The sequence below is a fragment of the Arachis ipaensis genome, chromosome B4, assembly GCF_059453495.1.
Source record: "Arachis ipaensis isolate K30076 ecotype BB chromosome B4, ASM5945349v1, whole genome shotgun sequence".
In the NCBI taxonomy this organism is placed as follows: Eukaryota; Viridiplantae; Streptophyta; class Magnoliopsida; order Fabales; family Fabaceae; genus Arachis; species Arachis ipaensis.
The window spans coordinates 145,806,844-145,820,433 of NC_142439.1; the positions used below are offsets into that span (position 1 = coordinate 145,806,844).

The window sequence follows — 13,590 nt, forward strand, 5'->3', positions numbered from 1 at the left end:
CTTTGATCTCATTAATTATTAACAATCTAATACTCTTTATACGAAGCAGTAACAATTGATGCACAATTTTAATAAAGTTGTGAGGATAAAAATTAATGTTATTTTAGAAATTATTTTATTAAAGATAATTAAATTAAATTTTAAAAAATCTAAATTTAAATTAACTAAGACTTTTAAATAAATTTTATAATAATTAAATATTTTTTATATTTAAATTTAATAATAGTTTCATAGATATGTACAAAATTTAAATTGTAACGACAATCACTTATAAAATACACGCATTAGAACGAGAATGTCTTTTTTAAATTTTATTTTATTGAGTTAAATCTGAAATTACATATACGTACATAGTATAGAAAAAATTTAAAATTTTCAATAAATATAATAATTTTTTATTTTGTTGGTTTTATCCGCTCTTCCTAAAAAATATCGTAATTGTCATAATAATTCTTTAATATAATGCAGAATATATCTTATACAAGGTCTTATATCATATGTACAACTTGAATTAAAAACTTATGATTATAATTTTTGTGTTACTTAAATTATATTTTTGTATTATTCAACTAATTTTTTTATATTTATCACATGAGGAGTCAGATTAATTAGCAAGTTAGTTACACACTTTGCAGTTTTGGAAAAGTTTGTTATACAGCTGTTAATAGTGGTGAACGGTTAGTTAGCAGATTTAGTTAAGGAAGTATATATAGTAGATGGAGTAATTAGAGTTTTGAGTTTTTGCTCTTGTAAGTCTCATTTTTTCTTGCCTTAGTCAGAAGTAACTTGCTTTTGACCTAGGGCTTCCTCTGTAAACTTTCCTCTGTTCTTGAACCTTCCCTCTCTCTGAACTAACATTTCCACATGGTGCGGTGAGCGTGGAAGGGAGAAAGAAGGAATTAACAGCGAAAATTGGAAGGAGCATTGAGCAGAACCAGAATCCTTGAAGATTCAAACCATGGATCGCGACTCAGCATCCTCAGGCAACTCAGCATCGTCATTTTCGCCAATTGACGTTCAAACGCTCGCGAATCTGGTGAATCAGATCAATATCTTGCAAAGTCATAACAGAACAGCGATGAATCCATCTCTGGATCCTACAAGTCCGTATTTCCTTCATCCTGGAGAAAGTCCAGGTACACCATTAATCTCTACAATTCTTGGAACGAACAACTATCATCTTTGGGAAAGAGCGATGTGGCGTGCGTTGAGATCGAAGAACAAAGTAAAATTCATAGATGGCTCAATTGAGAAACCAGAAAGTAGTGATTCTTTGTTTGAAGCGTGGGAAAGGTGCAATACCTATGTGATTTCATGGATAAGCCTATCTTTGAGTTCAGAAATTGCTCAAAGTGTGCTATGGATCGATTCAGCCATGGAGCTTTGGAAGGAGCTACAACACAGGTATCAACAAGGTGATATCTTCAGAATTGCTGAGCTAGAAGAAGAGTTATTCGCTGTGAAGCAAGGTGATCTCTCGATCACGGGATACTACACGAAATTGAAAAGAATTTGGGAAGAATTGGATAACTATCGCCCAATCCCTCAGTGCTCTCACTGTAGAGGAAGATGCAATTGTGAATACAGCGTGGTTAGAGGATACAAAGAGGATTCTTGTGTCGTGAGGCTCCTAAGGGGGATGAATGAACAATTCTCCACTGCGAGATCGCAGCTCATGATGACAAAGCCACTGCCAGGTATAGATGAAGCGTTTTCTTTGTTGCTGCAACAAGAAAGGCAACTGAACGCGGGTGAGATGGTAGAAGACAGCATTTTAATGGCAAATTCTGGAGGTTTTAGAGGAAGAGGCAGAGGCAGATCAGGAATTGGAAGAGGAAATCCTGGAAGAGGTGGAAGAAACTCAAGGTACTGCACATTCTGTGGCAAGAATGGTCATTTGGTGGATGTTTGTTATAGGAAACATGGATTTCCCCCACACTTGAAAAATGGAGGCAGTGGGAATGCAATCAATAATGTGATAGCTGATGAGAGCAGTGATGAAATCAGCAATGAAATCCAAAAGGATAGTGAAGCAAATTCGAAGTTTGATTTTAATTCAGAACAGAGAGAAGCACCAAGTGTCTGTTTGAACCAACAGGATGCACAACCAAGGCATAGCATTAACCAGATCTATACCACAACTCTTCCATCCAATGAAGGTATTTCATACATCATGTCTCTTTCAGTATTTTCTCCAGGTTCCTGGGTAATTGACTCAGGGGCTACTAACCATGTTGCTTTTTCAACTAAGTCCTTTCAAACTCTTGAAGAAATTAAACCTGTTTTGATAAATATGCCAGATGGTTCACACACCATAGCCAAATTAGCAGGAAAGGTGATGTTTTCAGACCAGTTTTTCTTGAACCATGTGTTTTTCATACCAAACTTTAAGTTTAATCTGATTGCTGTGTCAAAGTTGACTAAAGATTTAAAATGCAAATTGGTTTTTGATGAGGATAATTGTGAAATTCAGGACAAAGCTACCACGAAGATTATTGGTGTAGCTGAACAAAGAATGGGACTCTATGCATTTGAAAGTCTAATTCCTGTTCCAGCTACACATAACAACATTGCGCATGCATCTGCACTCACAACACACATCTCACAACCCTCACAAACTGCTGAAAGCACTCTGTGGCATCTCAGACTTGGGCACCTGCCAAATGAGAGAATAAATGTAATGAAAAGGGACTATGAGTTCCTGAAAAACACAAATTGCAATAAACCTTGTGATCCGTGTCACTATGCCAAACAAAAAAGATTACCATTTCCAATAAGACTTACAAAATCAGAAAAATTGTTTGACATAGTGCACATGGATATATGGGGACCTATAGGTACAGCAACTTTGTCAGGTCATAGATATTTTTTGACAGTAGTTGAAGATAAAAGTAGGTTCACTTGGTTGTTCTTCATGAAAACCAAGAGTGAAACTGGAATTTTAATTCAGAATTTTGTAAACATGATTGAGACACAATTTGATACAAGAATAAAATGCATTAGGTCAGATAATGGACCTGAATTTAAACTTTTAAAATTTTTTGCTTCAAAAGGAATTTTGCATCAAACTTCTTGTGTTGAGACTCCTCAACAAAATGGCATTGTGGAGAGGAAACATCAACATATCTTGACTGTCACAAGAGCTTTGTTGTTTCAGTCTAACTTGCCAAAACGTTTTTGGAATTTTGCAGCAGCACATGCGATTCATTTGATTAATAGGATTCCAAGTGCATTGCTGAAAAACACTTCACCTTATCAAATTTTAAAAGGAAAGTTACCAGACTTGGGTTATTTGAAGGTCTTTGGGTGCTTGGTTTATGCCTCAACGCTGAACGCTCGCAGATCCAAATTGGATGGAAGAGCAAAGAAGTGTGTGTTTCTAGGATATCAAAGTGGAGTTAAGGGTTACATCTTGTATGATTTAAATGAAAAGAAGATATTCTTATCTAGAGACACATACTTCTATGAGCATGAATTTCCCTTTCTATCATATTTCAACAATGGCAATAACCAAGTATCTGACACTATGACACTAACTCCAAAACCAAGTATCATGGTAAATTTTGAGGATCCATTCATTGAGCCCTCACATACACCACAAGCCCCTTTAAACCACTCAAATGGAACATACTTGCATTCATCTAATTCATTCAATGATTCATCACATACATCACATGGCTCTTTAGTTCATTCAACTAGACAAGACCTGCATCTATCAAGTTCTGTGATACGACCAGAATACAATTATCCATCAGCATCTCATGAAACCATTGGAAATGACAGCTCGATCATATACAATGCACCAGCACAAACACATCAACACTTAGACATTAGACAATCAAATAGGATCAGGAGAAAACCATCATATTTAGCAGACTATCATTGTATGACCACTGCATCGGATATAAATCACAACTACATCAATAATCTTCAATTCAATCCTGGAATTTTACAAGATTTTTATCCTAAAGTTTTTGAAAATTTTTTTGAAGAGTCAACTATTCTCTTTTGTGAGTCACAGTCTCAATTTCATAATATACAAATTCAACACTCTACAAACCCTCTATTGCCAAATCCCATTAAAGAACCACAATGCTATGCTGAGGCCATCAGTGATCCATGTTGGCAAGCGGCAATTGAGGCTGAACTCTCTGCATTGAAAGAAAATAAGACTTGGACTTTGACTTCTCTACCTAATGGAAAAAAGGCGGTAGGCTGCAAATGGGTGTTCAAGCTCAAAATGAATTCTGATGGTAGCATTGACAGATACAAAGCCAGGTTGGTGGCACAGGGCTTTACACAAACTGCTGGTGTTGATTATTTCGAAACCTATAGTCCAGTAGTGAAGATGAGTACATTGCGGATTGTGCTATCCATTGCAGCTATGCAGAACTGGCACTTACATCAACTAGATGTAAATACGGCCTTCTTACATGGTGATCTTTTGGAGGAAGTTTACATGAAACCTCCACCCGGGTTGAATGTTTCTTCACCAAACATGGTGTGTAGGTTGGACAGATCTCTTTATGGCCTAAAACAGGCAAGCAGGCAGTGGAATTCAAAGTTGTGTGATGCTCTAAGAGCAGTTGGCTTCCAACAATCCAGAAATGATTACAGCCTGTTCACTAAAGATTCAAAAGGAGGATTCACTGTTATTTTAGTCTATGTTGACGATTTGATTGTAACAGGGACAGATTTAACGGAGATTGAATTCATCAAGCATCACTTGCATGAGCTATTCAAAATCAAGGACCTGGGAGAGCTTAAATTCTTCTTGGGGTTGGAGGTGGCTCGATGCAGGAGGGGCATCACTGTATGTCAGAGAAAATATTGCATCGACCTTCTCAAAGAGTATGGGTTACTCGAAGCCAAAACAGTTTCGACACCTATGGACTACACAATGCCATTGTCAAAGAATTCTGGAACTCCATTAAGCTCAACTTCAGAATACAGGAAGTTAGTTGGAAAACTGTTGTACTTGACCAACACCAGACCGGAGATTGGATATGCAGTTGGAAAACTCAGTCAATTCTTGGATTGTGCCACAGATAAACACTTTGAAGCTGCCATTAGAGTATTAAGGTATCTCAAGGGAGCACCAGCACTTGGGTTGATGTTCTCAGCTCATTCAGACTTAGAGCCAGCGGGATACTCAGACAGTGATTGGGGGACATGTTCGGATAGTAGAAGATCAATATCTGGGTATTGTTTTTTTTTGGGAACTTCAATTGTATCTTGGAAGAGTAAGAAACAAAATACAGTTGCAAGTTCATCATGTGAAGCAGAGTACAGGGCATTAGCAATGGCAACTAGGGAAGCTCAGTGGCTGACCTACATCTTGCAAGACTTGAAAGTGAAGTTGGAGAAGCCAATAGCCATATATTGCGACAACCAATCAGCATTACACATTGCAGCAAACCCAGTCTTCCATGAGAGAACAAAGCACATTGAGATGGATTGTCATATAGTGAGAGATAAATGGCAAGAAAAGGTTATCAAATTACTCCCAATCTCCACTGCAAACCAAACTGCAGACATATTTACAAAGGCTCTAGCTCCAAGCATTTTTGAGAGATGTCATAGCAAGCTTGGAATGGTTGATTTTGCCAATTCCAACTTGAGAGGGGCTATCACATGAGGAGTCAGATTAATTAGCAAGTTAGTTACACACTTTGCAGTTTTGGAAAAGTTTGTTATACAGCTGTTAATAGTGGTGAACGGTTAGTTAGCAGATTTAGTTAAGGAAGTATATATAGTAGATGGAGTAATTAGAGTTTTGAGTTTTTGCTCTTGTAAGTCTCATTTTTTCTTGCCTTAGTCAGAAGTAACTTGCTTTTGACCTAGGGCTTCCTCTGTAAACTTTCCTCTGTTCTTGAACCTTCCCTCTCTCTGAACTAACATTTCCACAATATTGTTTAATTAATTATTTGTATTTTTATTAAAATTCATGGATTTTTTTTTTGGTATTATTCAACTAAACAATCTGCATAATTAAAAATAATTTATGTATTATGGAATGAACTAAATTTTTTTTGTGCCTTTTAACAAATTTTTTGTGTTTTTCTTCCGTTATTCAACTAAAAATTATACAATTTAAAATTACTTTACTTTAAAAAATATTTTTCACATAATAATAAATAAAAAATATTTTTATATCATTGTATTTTAATATAATTTATAAATAAAAATATTTTTTATATGAAATATTTAAACATAAAATTATTTTTATTTTTTAAAATAATTTTTTGAATAAAGATAATTAATTTTGTTTTATAAACTCACCCAAATAAATTCTAAATTTACGAATATTCTAGATTTATTATAATAGATAAATCTTGTAATAATCATAAATTTATCCACAAATAATATAATCAACATTCCAAAATTACTATTTAAATTATCTTTCCATTTTCTAAACAATATACTAACTAAATGAAAAAATAATTGGTTTACTAAAACAAAACATTTTGTAATGAGAATATATATATATATATATATATATATATATATATATATATATATATATATATATTATTTTACCGCCATATAGCTATAGATTATTTTATCTACTAGTATATTACATTAGGAAAAGAAAAAAGAAAATAAACTTGAGTCGATAGTCCAAACGAAGAAAGTCATAATCGTTGTATTGCTTGAAAAATTTGGTGCGTCCAGCTATTAAGAAAAAGAAAGTGTAATTAGTAACAGTTTTAACGGCGTCAACTATTTTTAAAAGGAGTTAGTAATTAACATTTAACAATCTGCAAATATTTGTACTGTACTATAATTACAGCTTTCGCATTTGCATTAGAATTTAGTTTAATAGAAAAAAAAGGACACGTATCACTAATTTTAAGGGTTAAATATGGTTTTGATTCCAAAAATTTTGCACCAGAATCGAAACTGTCCCTCTTCTAATTTTCGATTTAGAATCGTCCTTAACTTTTTTTTTCATATTAGAATCATCATTTTTATTTAAATTTTTAATTTAATTCCTAAACTATCCCTATTCCTATTTTAATAATAAGTTATAAATAAAAAAAAAAAAACGCGTGTTAGGGAGGGAAGAAAACGCATGGGGGAGAAAAGAGTATACGAAGGGGGAGGGGAGGGGGAGGGGGAGGGGGGGGAGACGGCGCCGGCGAAGCTTGGAGCTGCCGTCGCTGAAAGAAAGGAGAGAAAGGGATACAGAGAAGCGGAGGGTGGGGAGAGAAAGAAAAGAGGGGGGGGGACAAGGAGGAGGGGGGAGAGAAGGGGTCCTCGCCGCCGCCGCTCCTCGTTGCTCCTCGCCGACGTCATCGTCACCGCCTCGCCCTCGCGCCTCGCCCTCCTCGTCGAGCCGTTTCTGCTCCTCCTCCTCGCCCTCGTCGTCGCCGCCTCGTCCTCGTCGTTGCCGCCGTGACCTCCTCGTCCTCGTCGGCTTCCGCTCCGCTGCTCCTCGCCGCTGCCCCTCGCCGCCTCTGCTTCTTGCTTCGATCTCTGTTTTTGCTTCGTCTTCTGTTTCTTGATTTGTTGAATATGATTTGATTTGTTTAATCATTATTGGTTTTGTTCTTGTTTTGATTTCTGAATTGTTGTTGATTGATTTCTGAATTGCTGTTAATGGAAGAAGTTGCTGTTGTTTGGTGTTCTTAGTGTTGGTATTGGTGTTGATGTTGGTGTTGGTGTTGGTGGTGGTGGTGGTGCTGGTTGTGACGGTGGTGTTGGTGTTGGTGGTGGTGGTGGTGGAAGAGGTAATTGTGTTGGTAGTGGTGAGGATATTTTTGTCCAAAAAAATTAAAAGGACGATTTTAATACGAAAAAAAACGTTAAGGACGATTCTAAATCGAAAATTAGAAGAGGGACGAGTTCGATTCTGACGCAAAATTTTTGGGACCAAAAGCATACTTAACCCCTAATTTTAATTATAAAATATATCTGTACAAAATCTTTATATAATGAATCTTTACATTAGTGCGATCCATATATATATATATAATTGTTACATATACCACTTTTAATTATTAATCAATGACACCTAATAAAGCATTCGCCACCACAAATTATCCATTCATTCCTATCAGCTTTATCACTTTCATTTATTTGCTCTTACCACCGATTATAAAAATTATTATAATATTATATATATTTCGTCTTTATTATCAAAATTTTTGGATCCGTCATTGTCTACATTAGTGTTTAACTTCTTCAAACTCATTTCCATATTTTTCCCATGTATAAGCCACCAAACTTTCTTTATTATTTTATCATAATCTAATTTCTTAAAGTAATTTTAATTTTTAGATAAAATATATTCAATTTATCCACCTCAAAATCATTCAAGCAGCTTCTATTATCACGATAATAATCTACTTTTTTGTCAACATCTTTTTCAAAAATTCTTCCATGATAAAATATAATATCCAAAACTTCATCCACCTGAAACATTTATAAATAAACTAATTAAACACATGCAGTACTACTAACAGTGTATCACAACTCTATATGAGTAACATTAATAGAAAAAATATCACGTTTCATACATCAAAAACAGAACGAACAAAATCCCACCTTAATATAATAATCACAAAAAATCTAACAACATCACATCAAAAACAGAACGAACAAAATCCCACCTTAATATAATAATCACAAAAAATCTAACAACATAGTAATATAAAAAAACAGCAAATGCAAATGATGAAATCACCTAAAAAAATAACTCAAATAAAAAAGGATCAATGAGTATCCAAAATTTTGTTCAGTCGGTAACAATATTACTAACTTCATTTATATTCACGATGTTGGTACCCTCAACTTCACCAGCTTCCTATGGTTGACGTCTTTTTTTTTTGTGCTAACAAACTCATACTACCGTCACGACATTCTTTGAAAGAGGAGGAGACGAAATAGTTTAAGAAAAAAAAGAAGAAAGAATTGTAAATGATCATCTTTATCTAAGAAATTTTTTAATACCCCTACACAATAATACAATGCTATTTTTTTTTCATTTCACGCCTACGCAGCAGTGACAGTGCCAGGTCAACATTTCACTTGCTGACTCACACCGAAATTAGATAAAGAGATCTGTATGTAGTCTGAAATTCAAACTGAAAGATATATTTAATGCAATTAAAAAGGGGTAATGCTACGGTGAGGAAGCAATTTTTTTCCTCACCTGTTAAATGTACGTGGGCAAACGATAAATGTACGCGTGTAGTGTGGGTCTTGATGGAAGAGGACAAGATCTGCAAACTATCAAATCTGTGTTGCGTATTGATAGAAAATAATTAATTAAGTGAAACTGATTAATGATTAATGTTATTATTAAGATTGTGGGCTTTTTTTATTGGACCTTGAATGTTTTTGTTATCTAGTTGAGTTGATTTTTTTTCTAAAGATAATAGGTTATATTTCATTAATTATTAAAAAATAAAATATAAAGATGTCCAAAAGTAGATCAGCATAGTAAAAGGTGGAATTTTCCAAAAATATTACACTGAAGGTATTCATCCAATGGTGCGTGGTCGAAAAACGAAAAAAAATCTTAAAGAAGAAATAATGATAAATCAAATTGAATCTAACTAAGAGCTTGTCTCATGGAGATGACGACCTAAACTGGGAGTTCTTTGGATTTCACGAAGCAACTTGACAAAGCTTGCTAGAATGGCAGACGGCATAGAAGTAGAACCTTGAAAAATTAACTGGTTGCGAGCTTTTCAGCAGTTCCAGCAAATGATGGCAAGCAATTGAGGATTACGATCAGCATTCTTCAACGGGTTAAGTATCTCTGTTGATGCAGTCCACCATGTCCAAAGTCGTTAGAACTCTGAGGGGGAAGACAGTCACAAAGATAACTCTGAGACCATACGTCTTTAATTCTAGAGCAATCGATCAAACAATGAGTGACTGTTTCCGTTGCTTCATGACAGCAAGGGCATATTGGTGATATAGATGGGATGCGGTGATGATCTGAGCAAGCACCGGAAATCGGCCATGGAGAGCTTTCCAAATAAATAGTTGAGTTGATTTAGGCTTAGGAAAAAAAAAAAACTGAATGTAAATTAAAAATATAGATTTAGTGTGATAAAAAATTTTTCACACAGAACAATGTAAAAAATGTTATTGAAATTAAAAATTAAATAGATTAAATTTAAATTAATAATTTAATGGGATTCAATTTGATAAAAATAAATGTACTGATAATTTGATATTATTTTTGTCGTATAATTAATTATGTTCATTCGTAAATAATTATTTTTTTTGTTTTGGAAATAATTATTTTTTGTAATATACATAAGAAAAAAAATCAAATCTTCTATCTTTATGGTAATATAAATACAAATAGAGAGTTTTTATTAACATGACGTTCATACATTAAGTTTAACAATTATTTGCTTAGGTATTCTCACTCAAAATTTTTAAAATTTTATTTATAAATTATAAATTATTTTTTTTAGATTGTCACTTTTTAAATTTTTAAATACGCTTTATTAGGTTATTAGATATTTAGTTTTTAATATTATTAAATTAATTTAAAAAAAATTATTTATAAATTATTTATTTTTTAAATTTTTAAATTATAGTTACATTTTATTCTTATTATATAATTATTACTCTTTTATTTAAAGAAAAAATAAATAAATTATAATTTTTGAAGAAACTAAGTTCACATAATAACTAATATGGATTTGAACCAACGTATCGATATGCATAGACTTCCAGAATCGCCAGGGATCTTATAATATGGATTTAGTTTTGTGAGTTTTGACACTCTCAATACTCCTGAATTTGATTACACCTAATTGGTTCGTAAGTTTATTGTTTTAGAAAAAATAAATTTATTGATAAATTTATTTATTTCATCGATTTTTTCTTAGCAAACTTATTGACAACAAACTCTTTTTATCATTTTAAGTTATTTGCTTAGGTTGTTACTTTTTAAATTATAAATTATTTGCATTTTATTCTTTTAAATTATTATTTATTATTTATTTAGGTTGTTATTTTTAATTTTAAGTTATTTGCTTAGGTTGTTTTGCTTAGGTTGTTACTTTTTAAAGGTTTAATTACTTTGTTGGTTCCTATAGTTTCACCAAATTGTTAATTAGGTCCTATACTTTTTTTCTTTCAATTGGGTCCCTACACTACTTTAATTTTGTAATTAAGTTCTTCCTAGTGTAAAAAATATTAGAGTTAACTGAATATTTCTTCTTAAATTGAAGATATTTATAATTAAAAACTTAATTTAATATTTGACTGCATGTATTTTGATAAAAATATTATGTTAATTTTAATATTTTTAACATGAAAATGACGTAATTACAAAATTAAAAATAGTGTAGGGACCTAATTGAAAAAAAAGTATAGGAACCTAATTAAAAATTTGGTGAAGCTACAGGAACCAACAAAATAATTAAACATTTAAAAAATAACAACCTAAGCAAAATAACCTAAGCAAATAACTTAAAATTAAAAAATAACAACCTAAATAAATAATAAATAATAATTTAAAGGAATAAAATGCAAATAACTTAGAATTTAAAAAAGTAACAACCTAAGCAAATAACTTAAAATGATAAAAATAGTTTGTTGTCAATAAGTTTGCTAAGAAAAAATCGATGAAATAAATAAATTTATCAATGAATTTATTTTTTCTAAAACAATAAACTTACCAACCAATTAGGTGTAATCAAATTCAGGAGCATTGAGAGTGTCAAAATTCACAATACTAAATCCATATTATAGGAATGGTACTCTACTATACAGATTGAAGTGATATAGAGAGAGAAAATAAATTCTTTTTATAATTATTTTTTATTATTTTATTGTTATTCAAAGTGTGAGTCCTACCTTTTTTAATCTCTCTTTCATCCCATGAAAAAAATCTGTAAACTTATATCTTTACAGTATAATTCACCATTATAAGATACTTGACGATTCCAGAAATTTGTGCATAATAATACGTTGGTTTAAATCCATATTAGTTATTAAGTGAACTTAGTTTCTTCAAAAATTATAATTTATTTGTTTTTTTTTAATAAAAGAGTAATAATTATATAATAAAAATAAAATATAATTATAATTTAAAAATTAAAAAATAACAATTTACGTAAATAATTTATAAATAATTTTTTAAAATTAGTTCAATAATATTAAAAACTAAATATCTAATAACCTAATAAAGCATATTTAAAAATTCAAAAAATGACAATCTAAAAAAATAATAATTTATAATTTATAAATAAAATTTTAAAGATTTCAAGTGACAACACCTAAGTAAATAATTTTTAAATTTAATGTATGAGCGTCATGTTAACATAATAAAAACTCTCTATTTATATTATCATAAAGATAAAAAAATTGATTTTTTATGTATATTACAAAAAATAATTATTTCCAAAATAAAAATAAATAATTATTTACGAATGAACATAATTAATTATACGACAAAAATAATAGCAGTACGTTTATTTTTATCAAATTGAATCTCATTAAATTATTAATTTTAAATTCAATCTATTTAATTTTTAATTTCAATAACATTTCCTACATTGTTCTGTGTGAAATTTTTTTTATCAAACTAAATCCATATTTTTAATTTACATTCAGTTATTTTTTTTCTAAGCCTAATTTTCATATGAAACAAATAAATGATCACATTCATCAAAATCAGTAACAATCAGCTCGAGACCAACCAAATAACAAAAACATTCGAAGTCCAGTAAAAAAAATCCACGCTCTTAATTAACAATATTAACTATTAATCAGTTTCACTTAATTAATTCTTTTTTATTAACACGCAACATAGATATTGATAGTTTGCAGATCTTATCTCCTCCATCAAGACACACACCACACGCATTCATTTATTGTTTACCCACGTACGTTTTCAACAGGTGAAGAAAAAAAAATTGCTTCCTCACCTTAGCATTGACCATTAAAAAGTGCAGAACAACAATGATACATAGACCAAATCTAGAAGACCATTTTAAAAATTTATCCTAATTTTGTAACTTCATATAATTTTGGGTTATAATTGTAAGAGTAAAATGAAAAAACAAATTCGACGTTAGACTCTCATATCCCCTGTATATTGTTGCATGAAAAATATTATTTGTACGATAAAAATTAGTCTTTGGTTAACTTTTAATATTATTTAATTATTCTTTTTTTATGTAACTTCGTATAAAAAATATGGGTTTTTTTCTTTCTTTTACGTTACATTCTTAAATGTAGGGGTGGAAACAGGCCAGGCCAGGCCAGGCTTTGCTCTTAACAGGCCTGGTTGATTGACCTGAGTCTGGCCTGCAGCCTGCTATAAGCTTTTTTCAAAGTACTAAGTCTGACCTGTTATTCAATCTGGCCTGACCTGAAGCCTGTTAAAAGGCCTGTTAATTTTTTTTTACAAAAATAAAATATTATTTAAAAAAATATTTTTAATAAATATATTTATATATAAAATGTCATATTTAATATTTATAAAAATTTTTAAACTTTAAAGTATTTAAAATATACAAAACTATTTATAATTAAATATAATAAATTTAAAATATCTCATTATTTTGTTAATAATAAAAAAATTATTTATATATATAATTATGTATTAAA

General features: G+C 31.2%; 1 protein-coding gene across 1 annotated transcript; it reads left to right on the top strand.

Annotated features, from left to right (window-relative positions):
* Positions 1 to 958: 958 nt before the first annotated feature.
* Positions 959 to 2,508, top strand: LOC148569544 (uncharacterized). The gene is made up of 2 exons (XM_088483466.1): positions 959 to 2,159; positions 2,474 to 2,508. Exons 1-2 carry the CDS (start codon positions 959 to 961, stop codon positions 2,506 to 2,508), a joined length of 1,236 nt encoding a protein of 411 aa, XP_088339592.1.
* The last annotated feature ends 11,082 nt before the right edge of the window (positions 2,509 to 13,590 follow it).